Raw genomic sequence first — 18,978 nt, 5'->3', positions numbered from 1 at the left:
ACGCAATTTTACTTAAGGAGTAAATGCCCTTTGAAACACAAGGCTACCTCTATGGCAATTCAAGGCAGAATTCTGACTCTGGTTACTTTACTGCAGTGAGAAAGATTAAAAAAAAAAAAGGCATTTGAAGGAGGTACACGTAAGCCTCAATTGTAAGTCAGAAGAAATTTTAGATCACTGTTGTAGACTCCAGGCTGATTTTTAAAAATTAGCTAGAATTGATGCTGACTTAGAAAATAACATAATAGATGTGCTGATAGAATGAAGGAAATGGATTATTAGTTATTGTTAAAAAAAGGGGGGGGGGGAGTGAAAAATCCTACAGGGTGCATGATCTAAGTCACCGTGCCCGAGCACCGGGATACGGCGGTCCCGTGAAATCTGGAAGGAATGTGGAATAGAGGATGGAAAAATTCTGGGAGAGTGAAAGTGCAGGGAATCCCCGCATTAAGGTTGCCCTTACTTCTCTTGCAGGGGCAGTGATGTCTCAGCACCAGTGCAGTTCCATCCATTAATCCCAACACCCAGGAAGGGGCAGGGTGGGGTCTAAACTGGCGGAGCCTCACTCCCAGGCTGAGCTCCACTGACATAAAGCAGAAAGCACCGCGCTGAAGGCAGGCTTATTCCCTGGACTTGGCAATGCCTCGATGACTCCAGAGAAAATATCACTAAGGCTTTTCTTGTTGGCTCGGCAACTCCACAGGTGTTTCTGCAGACCCTGTGAGGTCAGCAGGAAGTGCAGGCTCTCCACCGGCCGGACCACGATGCCTTCAGGTTTGTGATTTGTTTTTCTGCTCATGTGAGAGCCCTAAGAATTCTGATTTTCTTATGACCCTGGACCTGAATCTCAGAGCAAACTGAGAAGCAAGCATTTCTTTTCTGTGAGGCAAACAGCTAACTGTCATGGAATTCTTCAGTTTCTGCAAGTGTTTAACATCTAGGGCCTTTTACACACCTAACACAATGCGACAGTATTCTGTGTTAGTAGTAATGGCTAAAATAAATAAGTGTTCTGAGATGAGCTAAGGGTTTAGCAACGACCACAGCTGACTTTATGCATTAGTGGAATCCAGCTCTCAGACTGTCAGATTAGGGAATGTGAGCAGAGCCTGTGACTTGTCTGTAATGAGCAGAACACGGCAAAGGTAACAGAAGCCACTCCCTCGGTTATGCTACGTTATCTAAGACTGGTTTGCCAGCAAACACACTCTCAAGAGGCTCCCTCTCCATTTCTGGCTCTGAAGCAGCAAGCCGCCAGGAGCCCTAGAAGCAACCACAAAGCAGCAAATTCTGCAAACAACCAGAGAGAGCTTAGGAGATGCTTCCCCAGCAGAGCCTCCAGGTGAGACCCCAGGCCTGGCCGGTACTTTGGCTGCAGCCTTGGAGGGCGCAGTGAAACCAAGCCTGGACTCCTGACCCACAGACCGTGAGATAATCAGTATGTGCTGTTTTAAGCTGTTGATTTGCGGAATTTGTTACGCAGCAATAAAAAGGGAAAAAACAGATACGGATTTTGGTACTAGAAGTGGGGCACTGCTGTCACGGATACCCAGGTATGTGGGAGTGCTGGGAACGCCACACAGCAGCCGCTGGAGGCTGGAAAAGCTCCATCCAGGGGCATAACAGAAGGGAAAGAAAGCTGAAAATATGCAATGTTCTTGGTAACTTATAATTTTATAAAAATGAATGAGCCCTTGTGGCCGAGGACAGAGAAACATGGTAACACTAGGTTTGGCAAACATGGCAAACAGGGACGGCGTGGTGACTGTAATTAATAAAACTGCATCATAAACCTTCAATGAAAAAACACGAAAATGAATGTATGTCTGTATCTGCATGACTGGGACACTGTGCTGTACACCAGGAATTGACACATTGTAACTGACTGTACTTTAATTTAAAAAAGTGTCACGGTAATTAATTAAAAAAATAAAAATAAAAGAACCAAAAATACCATATTACATATTTAAAAGTTGTCAACAGAATAAATCTTAAAAGGTCTCGTCATGAGAAAAAGATTGTGACTATGTGCGGTGACAGATGGGAACTAAATTTACTGTGGGGATCATTTCACAATATACACAAAATACCAGATCATCATGTTGGACCCTCAAAATAATATATGCCAATTATACCATAATAAAAATTAAAAAAAAAAAAGTGACCACAGGTACAGCTAGGACACAGGCTGAGCAGATCAGGTTCAAGCATCCTTGGGAGGCCATGAGCCATTTTCTTATCAATAAGGTGTTCATTTCCCTCAACACATTTTGTTGATTGGCTTCAAACACAATTAAGATGATACTTCAGTTCCTAAAACACTTAGTACAGACAGTAAGGATAAACTGATAGCTACTTCAGAGATAACTAATGAGACTCTGACTCCCTCAGTAAGACTAATGGTGCAGCCATTATGGAAAACAGTATGGAGGCTCCTCAAAAGACTAAAAACAGACTTACCATATGATCCAGCAATCCTGCTCCTGGGCATATATCCAGAGGGAACCTTAATTCAAAAAGACACATGCAACCCAATGTTCATAGCAGCACTATTTACAATAGCCAAGACATGGAAACAACCTAAATGTCCATCGACAGGTGACTGGATAAAGAAGTTGTGGTATAATTATACAATGGAATACTACTCAGCCATAAAAATAATAATGCCATTTGCAGCGATGTGGATGGACCTGGAGACTGTCACTCTAAGTGACATAAGCCAGAAAGAGAAAGAAAAATACCATGAGATCACTTATATGTGGAATCTTAAAAAAGACAAACAAATTTATTTATAAAACAGACTCACAGATATAGAAAACAAACTTGTGGTTACCAGGGGGGGAAGGGGGTGGGAGGGGATAGACTGGGAGTCTGAGATTTGCTGAAACTAACTACTACATAGAAAATAAACATGTTCATACCGTAGAGCACAGGGAACTATATTCAGTATCTTATAGTAACTTATGGTTAAAAAGAATTTGAAAACAAATACATGTATGTTAAAAAAAAAAGACTAAGATATATGGTCAAATCTAACAATTTTCTGAAGAAAAAAAAGTTGTGTGTGTGTGTGTGTTTTAATTAGAGTTTAAAAAAAAAAATCCTGAAGTGGGATAAAGTACAACGTGGCAGGGAATATGAGCACACTTAGATGTCAGGTGGTTGGCTGGTAGCAGAAAGTCTGCTCCTTGGTCCTTGGCATGAAGGAGTTTGGTGAGAATGAGCCTTGGGAGCACGGGGTGGGCCCCCACAGAACCCGCCAGGTAATCTGCTGAGGTTCGGAGTTGATGCGAGGCAGACTGTCCCTCTGGTGGATGAAAAGCACCCAGGAACAGTGGGTTTGTAGCAGAGCCTCCCTTCTAATAGAAAAACTAGAAATTTCCTCCAAGAGTCTATACACTGTGTCACTGTACACACTTTTTACCCTGTAAAAAGACAGGCTCTCTCTACCCTGCAGATGAACGAGGACTTTGATGGCAGGCACATGTTACCTCTGGGCTAGACACACATGACACTGAAAGTGTCACACGCAGAGAAACACATAGAGAAGTGGAGGTTTAAATGCATGGACCATTTTTATTTTGCTATGCAGAAACACACATTCACCATGGGCCGTGTGATGCCGTCGACAGTGTCATGGAGAATAGATCTTCTTGAAGGCTATTTATAACTCAGCGCTAAACAGTATAATTACAGTGGAAATTCTGTACAGTTTAAGGCTTGGCTCTGAACTAGATTGTAAATATGGACCAGATTTAGAAATAAAACACTTTTTTTTTCCCAAGTAAAATAAGAAAAATCAATTAAAAAAAATACAAGGAAGAAGAAACGAAGAAAGAAAACAAAGCAACAGAGAAGCCCAACGGGTTTTTTTCTGGAGTGAAATTTCGTAATGTTGTAAACTAACAAAAATACAGGTTTTTCCTTCCAAAATAATGGCAATTTACATATTTAGGACTTGTTCCGGAACTCTGGGAAGCTTTCTGGATTGAACACAGACCAAAGCGGACAAGAGGGAAGAAAGCACATTAATAGGTTAAAATCAGCACTACCTTGTAACGAATTAAATTAGATTACACAGAGCAGGGTTGTAAGCGTTAAGTATTTCCAGAGGCTCAGAGAGTCATTACTGTTTACGGGCGAGAGTAATAAAGCCGGATAAGCAAGTACAAGATTCAAGTGGCTTACTGAGTAAACTCGGTTATTGGCACATCTAATCCGGGGCGAGCCCGACACATTGGACCTAGACAGCTTCCACGCAGTTTCGGGTAATCTCCATTTATCTGTAAACAAAAGATCTGTCACCTAAGAAATTGCAATTTTGTTTTGACTTTAATTATCATAAACTGCGAGAGGCGTGGATTGTTGTGTTACACGAGACCACGGCTCCCACCGTCGGCTATGGATGTGCAGGTGCAGCTGAAAGCTGAGACGCTGTGTGAAAAGTAAAAATGCTGCTCGTTTTGTAATTTTATCGTTGCTTCATGCAATATCAGTTTAGTGATGCTGATTCGGATTGCTTTATTACGGGAAGATCTCTCTGCCAGTGTCTTTTTTTTTAATGATCAAGGTCTGTTCCTCCGGATTGAAATGTCCCATGGGCAGACACAGGTCAGGGGGTTAGAGGGAGGTGCAGATAGGCTCTGGTTCGTTCCTAATGGTCTGCATGGCTGGATTCATGTGCAGGCTAGGTTATTCCTGGAGAAAAGAGATTTGATCCGTTACTCATCGGAAAGCACCTGAGAGTTTCCCTCTCAGATGGAGGTCACAGGAAAAGTATCCTGCAGGTCATTAAATGCTCTTTTGACAAGGTATTGTGAAATACCAGTGGAAGTTACTGAAGTGCTCTCTGAATTAACTGCAGCTTCACCCAAGGGGCTGAACTCACTGAAGAAAACCTTTTTTCCCCCCCTTACTATCTTCCAAATGACATTATTAACTTGAATATAATGAGTGATCTTTGTATTTTTTTCTTTAACAGGCCACTCATCAATCTAGGCTCCCTAAACCAATGTTAGAGAACTTACTCATTAGTTCATCTGTACCCATGAAACATGTTAAGAGACCTTTATCACATAACCAAGTGTGCAGGTACCTCCCCCTGCTTCATCCAGCATTCCAAGCCCCCGTGGGATGCTCGGGGCCCCTCGAGTTCTTTGCAGGGCAGGTGAGCACGCGTGACAAGTCTGCGCACACACGGAAGATGCCGCCTGCTCGCGATGCTGGCCAAACAGCAGCTGGAAAGGCATGCGCTTTCTGGAGGCAATCAGGATCACAGGACTGCATTTTTGCCTCCTCCCGAGACACGTGGCACACTCAGCAGGAAGCATCCATTGTCCCAAAGGATACAGGAAATGGATGACAAAACACCCACCATGAAAGTGGTTGCAAATTGTAAAGCAAAGAAAACAAAAGCAACGACAGGCTCGCACCAAACACAGTGTGAAGAGAAAGCTTACGATGGGTTAACGCAGCCTCCGTCCAAAGGAGACAGAGGATGTTTATCTTCCAAGTATTTGGAATTAAAGCCATCTCAGTTCCGATTAGGCCACATGGCAAGTGAAAACTAATTTGACCTTTCAAATGTGGAAACTGGGAGAAGCACAGGGCACGGGTTAACAGGGGATGCGGTCATGACCGTGTAAGCAGAGACTGCCTTCTTTACCCTCTAACTGGCAAGGATGCAAAAAGTCCATGGCGTGGAGCCTCCAAATCTGAAACAAACCAGCCCTGCAAACCAATTCTCCATCCTCCTGATACCCAGCCCTGCCGACGCCAGTGAGAGACCAAAAAGGGAAGGAGGAGGCAGGTGGAGGGGAGAGGGACGCACATGCCACATGCCAGCCCAGGCCCGGCCGAGGGACCCGGTGCCGCCTCTTACCTGGGCTTAATCCTCTCCGTCTTCCGGGGTGATCTCTGTCTCTTTATGGACCACTACTTTGGTCACTGACATGTCAGGGTGCTGCTCTTTGGCCTCTTTAATTGCCTGAGCCAGCGCCTAGCCCCAGGAAACCGCAGGAGGGCAAAGACAAAAAGGAGGTGGGACATGCACGGTCAGAGCAAGGTGGAGACTCAGGAGCCAGATCTATATACACAGCTGACACCCGGGCTAGAGGGACTGGGAAAGGAGCCCCACGCGGAGGACTGGAACGCTAACTGGGAAAGTGCGGTTCAGACCCCAGGCGGGGCTTGGCGAGCGGCACCGGGAGGAGGAGCGCCCCCTCGTGTCCCGCGCCCTCGCTGCCGGGGTCCCTGCCCTGTCTCCCACGCTACCTGGTCGTGGTCAATGTCCGCGTCTCCCGTGATGACGATTCGCTTCTCAATTCTCGTCTCTGAAATGCCTCCCTTCACGGTCTGAAAGGAACAGACGAGCATTATGAATGCACGAACTTGGGAGGAACAGTCACCGAGGCCTGGGGGAGACGGCAGCGCGCGCTGACAGTTCCGAGTAACAGCGCTCATTCTTCAGGAACCGGAAGCAATTCCATGGCGGTGCTTTACGTGGTCGATTTCAGAGGAGAGGACGGACTCCGTCCTTTGGGTTTGGCGGGCTGGTGTGTCTGGAACACCTAGCCTACGCTGTGCGCTAGAGTTAAGAGTGCCACAGAGGGTGTCAGAACGTATGTTCCTAAACAGAACCTGGCACGTGAGGACAGAGGCAGCACAGATCCGGGAGCCGTCAAAGTGCCCGTGCAGCCGCCTGGCATCCTGCCGTCCCACGCAGGTGTCTGCTTGTGCAGCCCAGCTCGGCGGCTCTGAGCCTCCTGTGTCCGTTCCCAGGGCACTCACCTTGGTGATGTGGGTGGTGGTCGTGGTACTGGTGGTTTCAGATGTGATCGTCTGTGCGCTCATTAGCACACCAGGCTCCAAATCAGCACCAAGGTCCACCTGAGCGAGCAAAGGGGGAGACACCATACTTGAATACTTGTATGACCTCAGCAGACAGTCACTGTACTGGCTGAGGGCATTATCTCCATGATAACTGTGCTGTTAGTCGGCATCTGGGAGCTGTCGCAGAGAGTAAGGACTGATGCCAACACGGCCAGAGTTAACCGGCATTAAAAACCTGGGACTTCAGAAATGTGAGCAGCGGCTGGTTGAGCCCTTATCGATGGCTCGGGAAATAGGTTTCTGAGACTCTTTCTGTATTTTGAGATATATGAAGACCTGTTTAAGTTACCTGCTCCTCCTTGACTGGTAATAAGATTACAATTATTATATCGCTCTCAACAGGCAGTCTGGCCACTGGGTCCTCCGTGCCTCACAAATGAAATGTCATGAGTTAGCCTTAAGTGAACCAAACCGTTGAATGGACAAACCAAGCGCTGGGCTTGGCCTTACAGACTGTCTTACCTGTGATGATTCATATGTGATGGTCTTTGTTTCTGTGTGAACCACCGGCACTTCCTTGGTAGAAATTTCCAGCTTTACTCCTCCTGGTGAAACACTGCCAAAGCTGACGGTTTCCGTTGTCACAGTTGATGACTGTACCAAGGGAAGCACGAGAGCGGCTCTTACGTTTTGCACACGAGCACTTGTGGTTTTGTCCCTCCCCTCTTGGTGGACATAATGAGCACAGGTTAGTATGAAATCAACGTTTATGTGTTACATGGGCAGGAGGCTGGGGATGAGGCACACAACAGATATACGTCAGTCTCCTAGAATTCCACAGCGTTTTTAACATGGAATGTTCCAGGTAAAGGGAAACATTCTGAAGGTAATTTTTAAAAAGTTGACACCCCTTCTCCTCTAGTTTATGAGATATAAACTAATTTCAAAAGATTAAAAATCATAAATTAGGCTTTTATGTAATAACTTCTTAAAGAGATGGAACAAGTACTCAGATGTTAAACCACCCCCACCCCCATATACTTCAGGAATCTCAATAAAAGAAAATAAAGAATGAATTCTAGCACTTGGTGCCGAGGCAAGCTCGGGTTTGGTCTTTCCGGATAAGGACACTGATAAGCAATAAACTGATCAAATTTTCCAATATCTTGGCTGGCCATGCATTTCCCAGGTTTCTGGCCAATTATAATAATTACAGTGAAAGTGGAAACTATTTCCTGGAACAGTACATTATTAATAATCATCACATGTGTCTGCATGTGATCCCAAAGATGGAAACCAGCATGGAGACCCATAATTGCCGTGCAAGGAAATAAGAGGAGAAACAAACTGCTCTTGGAAATGGCAGGGAATTAAACAGCCTCGCCTTTATGCCATAACTAAACTTCAGGCACTCATAGCCGTCTTTAGTGCTAAAAGTAACATGAACTACTTGTTACCTCAAGATGGGGTTTTTGTTCCAGAGTTTCAGAAATGTGGATGGCGGCACTCTGCTCCTCCTCTGGCTCCTGGGAAGCAGTGGCCATTTCTTCCTGCTCGAGGGCAGCTTTATCGGCCACCTCCCCTTTCTCCTTTTTAGCGCCCTCAGTTAGCGCCGAGCCCTCCTTCCCTTTCACGCTAGCAGCATCAGCAGATGCCGCCTGTGCTGCAGCATCTACATCATCTCCAGCCGCGTGAGAAGCATCCCCGCTTGCAAGCACACTCAGCACATGTCTTTCCTCCACCAACACAGTTTCCTGCACAACCTTCTCAGTGCTAAGTGGCTGGGGGCATTGGGTTGTTTCCATTTCTACTTCACTGGACTCCGTCTTGGTTTCTGTTTTCTGCACGAAAGGAAAAAAAAAAAAAAAAAACCTGTGGTGTCAGCATGGCTTCACACAAATCAAAGTTCAAAAAGAAAAAAAGAAAAAAACCAAAACCAAAAAGCAAAAAAACCAAAAGAAGCCACTCACCAGGGGGCCTAAAGCCAGAGCCAAGGGCTTATAACCAGCAACACTTAAAGAAAATATAAATTAGCGTTCACTCTCCCCACCGCAATCATTGATGCCTGTCCCCGCCCCGACATATACACTCCAACCTGCGCTGCTCCTGCACGTCGCCGCAAAGGAAACAGAATGCAACATAAAATGCAATTAACAAAACAAAACAAAGCACCGTAGCACATGCATGTTGGTTCTGGCTGCTTTCTTAAACCTAATAGGTGATAAAAAATGCTTTAGAAAATTAAATGCTGTTAAAATTTCTCAGCACGATTGCTTTCTGAACAACTGAAGCATGTTCTTGTAATGGTGCTAAAGGCACATGACGGATATGCGGAGCAGACACAGAGGATGTAACTGAAGACACTTCTCAGGTGTTTAAGGCAAAGCCACTTGGATGCAAAACACACACACACACACACACACACCCCAAAAAGGCATAAAGAAAGGCAAACAGGCAGAGGCAGGGACACGAAGGATGGAAGTAAACGGCCACCTGAACCCAGCTTTGAGAAGTAGAAGTAACCCCTCCTATGAATTCTGTCGGTTTCCTCGCAGACTCTAACAAACTGAGGATTTCAGAGCCATCCATGAGCTTTTCGCCAGAAGACTGCTTAGTCTGAGTGAACAAAGAAATGGAGAGTCAAGCACAGAGGTCGGGACACAAGCGGCACAGACACACTCACAGCTGGTGAGACGGGACAGGGGCGCAGGACTGAGGGTGAGGGATCAAGGAATCCAGACTTTGGAAACAGAAAAGAATGGGAAATAAAAGAGCAAATCGGGGTGACCACGAGCTCCGGTGTGGGAAAGCAGAGAGAGGTCCCGGGGTGTGGGCGGTGCTGGGTTAAGCCATCACGTTCCCCCTTCACCGCAAGCGCCAGCCGCAGCATCCCGCCTCGGGGACGGGAGCTGGAAACCAAACGGCAGGTGTCCAGATGCTCGCGCTGGACCGCGGTGGTGACTTAACCAGGAAAACAACTAAAAAGCTTGGGTTGGCCGCTCTCAACATAAGCCAAACAGCAGGAGAAACGGAAAGGCTCGGGGTGGAAGGGCTGCCTCGGCAAATGTCATGCTGGCATCGGAAGCGGTGGCCCCGGAGAGGCACCGGTTACCACGACTCGGGCCGCGGCCGACTCGGTCACGTAACGGGCGGTGGCGACGGTGACGGCCGGTTCCTGGGAGTATCTCCACTCAGACAGGCTCTTCCTGCGGGGACCGAAGGGCCCCACTTTCAGGGCCTCAGGCTCCGCTCTGCTGAGCCGCGCGCCCTCCGGGCCGGCATCTCTCCCCGGCACGTGGGTCTTCCCGGGGTCCCCATCCTCCGGGCTCTGCCTCCGGGACTCGGCCTCCCTGATGGGAGCCAGGGTCTCCGACAACCTCCGCTTCGGCGTGTCGCCCTCGGGACCCCTCCTGGCCCTGTCATCGGCGATGGCACTCAGGACCTCGAACTCCACCAGGCCCGGGGGGGCCTTCACCAACTCAGCCGGTGCCACCTTCTCCCCATCCTTGGCTTTTCCTGTCATTGTAACAATTTTTCCAGATACGGTATCATAGGACTTTCCAAGCGTGTATATCTTCTGTCTGCTCTCATCCTTCAAGTGCATTTCTCGGGCCAGGTCTTCAAAGCTCTGCACTTCAACGGCACTAGACTCCAGCAGGTCGGCGGGGACGTCGCCCGTTCCGCTGCTCACCGTCACCACCTTGTACGTTACAATCTTTCCCGACTCACCATCAACTATCTCAGTGGGTACTCTGTCTACAATAACCCAATCCTCTGTGCCCTATATTTGAAATATAAAAGCTAAATTAGAAATTCTGATGGTATCCCATTTCTAAAATAAGAATCCATTAAGACAATCAGGGTGAGAGCGACACTCAGGTCTGGGAAGTGACTGCACAGGGCTGGGGTTACTATTGATTACGGCTGCAGTCTCTCCTCACCTGGAATTTATCACCTCTAACCTTCAACTAGGAATACAGGATGCAGGTAGATTCTCAATTTCAGATCTCTTGAAATAGGAAGACACTTTGGTGGGAAACTTGGCCAAGGAATATATTCAATCTCATGCTAAATGTCTGATCATTTCATGTTTCAAGATTAAATGACATATTTGAAGCTGCTGTACAACTTATTTAGCTTTATTTGTGTGGACACACACAGTTTTCCATGCGAAATAGAACACTATACTTTGTATCTGTTGTTCTCCCAAAGAACCTGCCAGCATTTCCACAACTTTCTGTGCCAACCGTTTTCCATGCCTGTGACTTCTACTTCCTCTCACAGGAGACGGAACCTACCCTCGCACTTACTATCCAATAAACTGAGTGCACCTGTGCTCCAGGCATTGCAGTGAAGTACCTCCCACTGGGAGGACACCGCTGGAGCCTCTGACAAACGGGCCACCGTGGTCTGTGGGCTGTTGCAATCTTATTTACAGCCGAAGGCCATCGTCTCGAGAGTCTCTCTGCCACCTTCCCTAGTGCGCGCGCCAGCAAGGCAGACAGAAGGGTAAGCAACGCCTGTCCCCGGGCAGCCTGCCGGGGCGCCAGCAGGGGCCGCCGGCAGGTCTGACAGGTTACAGAAGAGCACATGGCACCTCGGTTAACATTTTAAACTCAGATGTTCTCTACTGTCACATTTCTCACAGCCTGAAAACTCGAATCTAGAAACAGGTGGGCCTTAAGAGAAAGGATTACTGACTCATCTAAGGGCTGGTGCTGGGTTAAAGGAAATCAATTGAAAAATAACCTCTAGTGTCGACGGGACAGTTTTCTGGAAAATGATTTGACGGGAGGTAAACACGGAGCCCGCAGAGTCTCCTTCCTGCGTTTCCTTTATGACGCTCGGCTAGTGGGAAAACCAGCGAAAGCTCAGAACTTTCAGAATCAATCAATGGGTGAGACAGACAGTAAAAAAGCCCCAATAATATCATTAGAAAGTATAGTCATGACACTTCAATGAAGACACACAGATCTAGGCACCTGGGAGCAAAAGCCACAAAGTAATGATGGCTAACAACTAAAACAGTAAGGAAAGTCCCTACTTCCCTCCCCAGAATCTAGGCAAAAATGACATACCTACCTCAGTGGCCAACAAAGAAAATTTTTAAAGGGAAAGAAAAGCTAAAGACATTTGAATGACACTGGAATCTGGAGAGAAATTCACCTTCTGGAAAATTCCTTCATGCTTGTTTTTTACCTGAGACTCAAAGAATGGAGAGCTTCCTTGCTGCAAAAATATAACTTTTTCAGAAATCACTCTTTCTTCTTTGGTCTGTTTGAATAAAGGGGGTTGGGATGGAGAAGAGGAAGCAGACAATTTCCAAAAAGGCAAGTTAGGAAGAGAGTGCTTTTGCTGTGCTACACATATAATAGTCATTCATTTTTTTTTCCTGATGAAGTAAATGACTGTTAATTAATTTGAAAAAATGGTCTGAAAGCATCTCAACGTTTAATAATTATTTCCAAAGAGTAACAGATTGCTTTTCTGAATTTCTGGTGTCCTGAGGACTCCAACATCTTTCATTTCTACAAACACAGAACATGCCAACGTGGCGATAAACAGCTTCCTGGCACGAGAACAGTGTCTACGTGCCGGTCACCTGCAACACCATAAAAGTAAGTATTAAAATGAAAATGTTAAGACTGAAAAAAAATCAAATTAGGGATAAATCCCGAGATCCATTTCTGACAAATACTCGATCATATCCCACTGAAGTGATGCTTGACCAAGAGTAAGGAAATACACATAGGTCACCACGGGAGCTCCAATCTGAAAAAGCCCGGGGTGCTTACATTGATTTCTGTGTTCCCCAAATAAATATAAAATATACTCAAGGTTACAGCTTTATTTGGACTTTTATAACATGGTGAATAATTTTGAAAAATCAACTTCAAAATATCTTATTAAGCATTTCAAGTCATACCTGTCTTTAACACATACAAGTAAGAAAAAGAGTAAATATGCTAGGTTAGAACTAGTTTTCTCCTTTTATCTACTTTTTATCCCTTTCTTTAGTATCAAATGGGCCTAATTCATGTGGCAATACATTAGCTACCGAGCCTGTCTCTGCACAGCACACAACTCCACAGAGAGTGACAGGGTATCTTGGAAGAGTAGTTTAAAAATAATAACACAAAGGTCAAAGTTTCTAGACAAGTGGAACTTTAAAAAAAAAAAACCCTCTTGTTAAGCAATATAATTTTATGAGAGGTATTTAAAATTCTTATGTGTGTGTCTACGAATCCATCAATACGATATGTAATCAATTGCCTGCAAGAGGTTGCAGAGGAGCATCTGGGAAACTCTCCTGAAGGACCTGCTGACAAATTCTGATGCGTCATTCTCATATGCTCCTTTTTAATAAGGAATAAACAAGACATTTTGAAGGAAAAAAAAAATTCCTGTCCTGCCCCATTTTGGAGAAAGAAATTGGAAGAGGCAAAATGTACCATGTGGAATCATTAAATGTGGATTTATTTTTTTAAACTTTCGATCATGGCCTCTTTTTCAAATAGAAATGAGAAACAGGAAGGAAAGGTCAAAATTATAGGTACTTTTCATAATACCCCTGCTAGGCCTCTAATTACAATCACCGAGCTAAGTATTTTTCCTAAGATGAAAGCTTAAAAAAACAACAGCAGGAAAACAGTGGTTTTCAGCATATCCTGTTATCTGACATCAATTAATTTTGAAGATGTCCGTGTCTGTAATTAAAAAGGTCAATGCTGTGTACACCCAGAACTGTGTATGCCCCAAAACAGAGAAGGGTAACATAAGGGGACAGATGTTAACATCAAATCCTACGTTTGGTGAACCCCAAGCCCCAGCGAGCCCGGCTAAAGAGAAGTGAAGAGGTACGGATAAAGAAAAACTGATCATCTAAACATTTACTTCGGGTTACTGCTGGGTCAGATGTATACCCCAACCATTTCATTTAGTTACTTAAGCGTTCATCTCTGGGTCATAATTGGGACACAAGGCCCTACAATCGTATGCAAAATTCACAGAGGTGTTACTTGCTCAGGTGATTAAGAGTTTCTGCAGAGCCGTGACTCTCGTTTCTGCCCAGGGCAGAGGTTCTTAAACTGGGCCCTGCATAAGAATAATGTGGAGAGCCTTTAAATGACAGTACTGTGTGCGGCGCACCCCCACTTGATTAAATCAGACTCTGATATAGAACCCAGGCATCAGTGTTTAAAAAATTTTCTGTAGGTGGTTTTAATATGCACCTAGAATTGCAGCCCAAGGTCTGGATGGAGTGTCACAGAAGTCAGATTCAGAGAATGGAGATAATTCTCTCCATCCGTGAAAGGATTTTTAAGGCTCATCCAAGACCTGAATAGCAAAAGTAAAGCTGGACAAGAAAGTAGACAAATGCATAAAGAGAACTAATTCTAGTTATTCATGGCAGTTGTCTTCTATCAAGTCTCCGTGGGCACTGAATCAGTGAATACTGAACCACGGCTCCCCTGGGAAAGACAAGGCTAGGTACCTGGGAGCTTCTGGCCATCAAATTTTCAACTGATCAATGCATAACCTTGTTTTATATGTGTCTCTGTTTAAAGGTCCCTTATTTAATATGTATCATTCATTCATTAACTTTGAACTCACGGCCAGCGGTACTGTAACTTATTCCTGAACAAAGCCATCCTCAGAGCCAGAACGTTCTTTCTTATTTCCAACCCCAGTGGAGACAGGGTTAGCCAAACTTGACCAATTATAATAAAATGGATGTGACCATAACTAATAACTAATAACTCTTAACTAATGCAGGAACAACAATATTTAAACTGATCTGGAAAAATCTGAAATTTTTACGTCCTGAATCTCAAGCAATCTGAATGAAACTGGTGTTTAATGGTACAGGAAGACTCTGGGCACAGGACTTTTCATTTTATTCTATATAAAAAGGCCCTTTGCAAAGTAATTCAAATGGAGATATACCTTGTCATTTTAAACTAGGATGGGAACTGTCATGAATATAGTGATTGTGGTCACTGCTTTCAACGGAAGTTGAGGAAGTGATCAAAATAAGCGTAATTGTATTCTTTTTGCTGCCAAGACCTAAGCATTGCATACAGATGACTGTTTCAAAGATTTTTCTCTCATAAAGGCCTAAGTTTTAATTTTCTTCTGTTCTGTCTCGGCTTCCTGGACAAATACCTCACAATAAGGGAATCTTGGTAAGAAAGAAGTTAATCAATAGGATGCTAGAAAGATGCAGTTATAAGCAAAATACTTCTTTTGAAAGGCAGCTAAAGCAAGGTGCTGTGTAACAGGCGGCAGTCAGGTGAGCGCCGCTGCTCATGGGAGCCTTGAAGCAACACCAGCTGAACCCTCTCGCTCCAGCTGGATATTTAGAGTGTTCCTACACGTAAAACTCTTACTCAGAAAGGCATCCTGGCACCTACTTCCTCTACTAAAAATCAGATAAAATTATAAATTATAATTCATAATACGTATGATTATAAATTATAATATATATACACATATATAAAAATCAGTTAAAATAATCAGTTATATATGTGTGTATGTGTGTGTATATATATATATATATATCAGTTATAAATAAAAATCAAAACACTGATTATACCAGTAAAAGCCTGGTTATAGTATCTCCAGAGTAAAACATGTCCTGAAACATTATCAACTTCAGAACAGCATTTAGTTAAACATGAGACCATTCAATAGGCCTCATCTTGCAACTGATGAGAAACATTCATGAATTTTCAGGGCATTTCTTAAAGCAGAAGTATACTCAGAAAAAGTGTCTGTTCATTAAGACAGTACATCAACGTCTCCCAGCTGTGAAACCCACGTTTACTGTCAGAAGCAGCAGGTGTGCACCAGAGTCTCCCTGTTCACTCCAAGGCACCATCGGATGTGACTCACTCACTCCTCAGCCCCCGAATCATTTTACCAGTTACACCCAGACTAGCGGAGAGATCTCTCTGCTCAGAAGCTGGCCAAGTCCCCCCCCCCCCCCCCCACACCGGCTGCAGGGCCCGGAGAGGAGCCAGGCCGGCGCACAGAAGCCCAGGGCAGCCCAAAGCCCAGGTACCGACCTCTTCAGGGACCAGCGGCTCGATCATGGGCGCGTCGTCCTGCCGGGCAGCCAGCCGCACCGGGGACGTGGAAAGCCGCTTTTCCCATTCGTTCGTGACGGCAGTGTCTGTGGACGTCTCTAAAAAGGTTCTTTTCAGCTCACTGATGTTGGTCTGGTGTTTCATCAGGTCGTCTTGAGTTTTATCTAGCTCCTACATCCAGAACATAAAGAATCCAACAGTCAGCTGCTTTTACACTGGTTTTCCTTTCTCTGCTCTCGCTCTTTTCAAAAAATAACGCCGTTATCTCATTAGTAGTCAAACTCCACGAATTCTGATCAGGGCTCACGACACCACCACAGACACACTGGTGAAAATGTGTGACTCCCAAGGAAATGAGAGGAAGACAAAATTCAGTTCACGCAAGCACAAAATCAAACGTTTCCAAGGTCCGCTGTCACGAGTGTCATTCGCATGTAACCAGAGAATTAAAATAAACAACACGCAGGGAAGGGGGTCTACATCTAGGAGAGGGAGGGGTCGGCGGCGGCCGAAGGGCAGCCCCGCTTAGTCACAGGTGAGAACACACAGGTCATGCATCGGGGCACGGGCACACAGGTCAGCCACTAAAAGAAACCAACACACACGGACATGCACTGGTCTACACCGATACCAACCTCTAACATAAGATTACTATGTTTGACATACACATTTTCACCCTTTATTCGCTTAATCAGACTATTCTGAAAAAAGTGGAGAAGAAAGGAAACGTAAGGGACATGATAGTCACAGGAACAAGTGTCACGTGCTCTCCTCCCCGCGGCACCGACAGCAGGTAGCCGCCGCGGAGCATGCTGGAGGGGCCCCACACCGGAGACGGACAACGACTCCATCACACGCTGCTTTTGGCTTTCGTTTGATTTTTAAGTTTTCTACCTGTGCCTTGATCTCTGCATCTTCCTCCTGGTCCGACTGCCAGCATCAAGAAAGAGTGGGAGATAAAGTCTTACCATGCAAGTCACTCCAAGACGGAAGCAGCATGGTCTACGTGAGCTCGCTAAAGGAGGGTGTTACGTTGCTCCTACGTGAGGTGCTGTTTCTTTCTTACGTGCAAACCACGACATTCTCACACACAAGTCATGAAGCTTCATAAGAAGATGGGAGTGAGAGAGTCCTCGCTCAGTGGGTCTCTGATGCTTTAACCTAAGACTTCCAAGTGTGACGAGTGCACACTCGTACTGGGGAGGCCACAGCCAGGGCGCTGCCCTTAATGGGCATCAGCAATGGTTCAGGGAGTGCGGGGAGCCACGTCGAAATGCAGAAGCACAGTTATCCTCTGAGGTTAGCTATTCCTACCCCGAATTTGCACACCAGAGAACCGAGGCTCAAAGAGCTTACCACAGAGGTTCCCACATTAAACATTTCTTAGAACCTTGAATTTCTTGAACCCACATACTTAGGAACAAATTTGGGAGGGGAAAGTGCTGATATGGGGTAAGTAAGGAAATTTTAAAAATTAACAACCATCAAATACAAAAATCAACTACAAGAGGGGGTCCAGGGTGAGATTATGGGTGAGAAGCAGGGGGTGCCTGAGCAGGTGGACTTCAGCAAAATCGATGAGTCTGTCTGGGTCTCAGCAGGGGCCAGACTGTATAACCTGCACACCCCACCATGCACTACTGTTCACTGGCTCCCGAGAGGCGGGACGTATTTAAAAAGCATTAGAGGGCACACAGGGAAGTCTTAACAGCTCTGGTGGCACAGTGATTCTTAAGTTGTGGTGGATTCATAGCTCTTCGTTTTTATTTTTAAGCCTTATAATCAACCTATGTTACATGTCCTCAGGCGCATGCCTCAAATGGTGTAGAACAAATGTTAAGACTGCTATAGGAATTTTAAGTATTGTTATTATAGTATTTTTCATTTATAGCACACATCAGGATTACAGGGAAGTTTATGGAATGTATCAGTGGCTACACATAAATAATTCTTACAAAATTAAGATGCAATTTTGTTATATTTGGCATAGAAAATTACCCTGTAATCAATTTATAAGTGACTGCTTAAAAGAGTCTGGATAACAGTTTCACAGTATTGTCTTCAACTTAAAAAATGATTTCCAAGCTTTGAATTGAACTTTGGCATTTCAAAAGGAAGAAATGCAACTAAACTCCATTTTGAAATGTTTTTCTGAAGATATTTTCAATTAAGTGATGTATAGGTAATACTTTTACCATTTTTAGTTCTTCCTAAATACTCAGCTAGAAAATATTGTTCTGATTTGATGATGCAAAAAACAACCTAGTATAAAAAACAACCTAATGTAAACACTATTACAAAGTAAAACATAAATTCTGTTAGCACTCTGAGAAATGAACATCTTGACTTCTGTTAGTATCCGTAAATATTATTTTTACAGAAATTTAAATTTAGTTATTGGTAGAGAAGACTTGAAAAAATTTAGTTATTGGTAGAGAAGCCACAGGCAAATTTAACGGACCCTTAAGAATTAATAAAGGACAAATAATAGCATAGTATCTCTCCCACAATAGTTCAATGTGACGTTTTTTCCAAGAAAGAGATAATAGTAATTTGCTCATTTTCTCTTGCTTAGAGAATTCATTTCTTTTGAGTGCCTACATCCAGCACACCAAAATGAGTTAAATGTAACTTCAACTAGTATTTTGACCCTTTGGGATTTAAAAATGCATCTGTGGATTCCAGTCAATACGCTAATTTAATTAATTGTGACCCTCCCTCCCGCTCATTATGAGTCTCGCACATAAACAGCCTCTCATTTTGGGTAAAATACATTTTAAAAAAAGTATTATCAGTTTAGCCAGTGGTTCTCAAACTGTGACTGTGAAGTGGACAGAGTCACCATCACCTGGGAACCTGTTAGGAACACAAATTCTTGAGTCCTCCCCGGACCTCCCCTGAATGAGGAACAGGAGGGTGGGTGCCTCCAGGTGACTCTGCCACTTGCCAGAGTTTGAGAACCACTGGTCCAGGCAAGAGGAGATCTTTAACTCCTACGGCTAAAGTTAGACTCGACCCCCACTCTACAAGCTAAGATGCAAAGTCCTCAAACGCAGAG

The 18,978-nt window shown here is 44.7% G+C and overlaps 1 protein-coding gene across 18 annotated transcripts in view; it reads right to left on the bottom strand.

The window, feature by feature from the left end:
* Positions 1 to 3,556: 3,556 nt before the first annotated feature.
* The window catches only part of EPB41L3 (erythrocyte membrane protein band 4.1 like 3), a 171,735-nt gene continuing 156,313 nt past the window's right edge, over positions 3,557 to 18,978 (bottom strand). For 7 of the 18 annotated variants that reach the window (XM_032467488.1, XM_032467483.1, XM_032467487.1 and 4 more), the window contains 13 exons: positions 16,815 to 16,850; positions 16,556 to 16,621; positions 15,900 to 16,091; positions 12,031 to 12,105; positions 11,581 to 11,679; positions 9,944 to 10,612; positions 9,325 to 9,447; positions 8,289 to 8,672; positions 7,354 to 7,485; positions 6,790 to 6,888; positions 6,274 to 6,354; positions 5,882 to 5,998; positions 3,557 to 4,698 (listed from right to left, as the gene is read on the bottom strand). In XM_032467488.1, coding sequence (XP_032323379.1) covers positions 5,888 to 5,998; positions 6,274 to 6,354; positions 6,790 to 6,888; positions 7,354 to 7,485; positions 8,289 to 8,672; positions 9,325 to 9,447; positions 9,944 to 10,612; positions 11,581 to 11,679; positions 12,031 to 12,105; positions 15,900 to 16,091; positions 16,556 to 16,621; positions 16,815 to 16,850 — 2,067 coding nt within the window. In that variant the 3' untranslated portion in view covers positions 3,557 to 4,698; positions 5,882 to 5,887. The remainder of the gene's footprint in view (positions 4,699 to 5,881; positions 5,999 to 6,273; positions 6,355 to 6,789; positions 6,889 to 7,353; positions 7,486 to 8,288; positions 8,673 to 9,324; positions 9,448 to 9,943; positions 10,613 to 11,580; positions 11,680 to 12,030; positions 12,106 to 15,899; positions 16,092 to 16,555; positions 16,622 to 16,814; positions 16,851 to 18,978) is intronic. The other 11 variants (XM_032467492.1, XM_032467494.1, XM_032467496.1 and 8 more) reach the window with 9 other exon arrangements.

This window comes from Camelus ferus, chromosome 24, assembly GCF_009834535.1.
Source record: "Camelus ferus isolate YT-003-E chromosome 24, BCGSAC_Cfer_1.0, whole genome shotgun sequence".
In the NCBI taxonomy this organism is placed as follows: domain Eukaryota; kingdom Metazoa; phylum Chordata; class Mammalia; order Artiodactyla; family Camelidae; genus Camelus; species Camelus ferus.
Note: the sequence above shows the minus strand (reverse complement) of the source record. Positions and strands in the feature narration are given on the sequence as shown.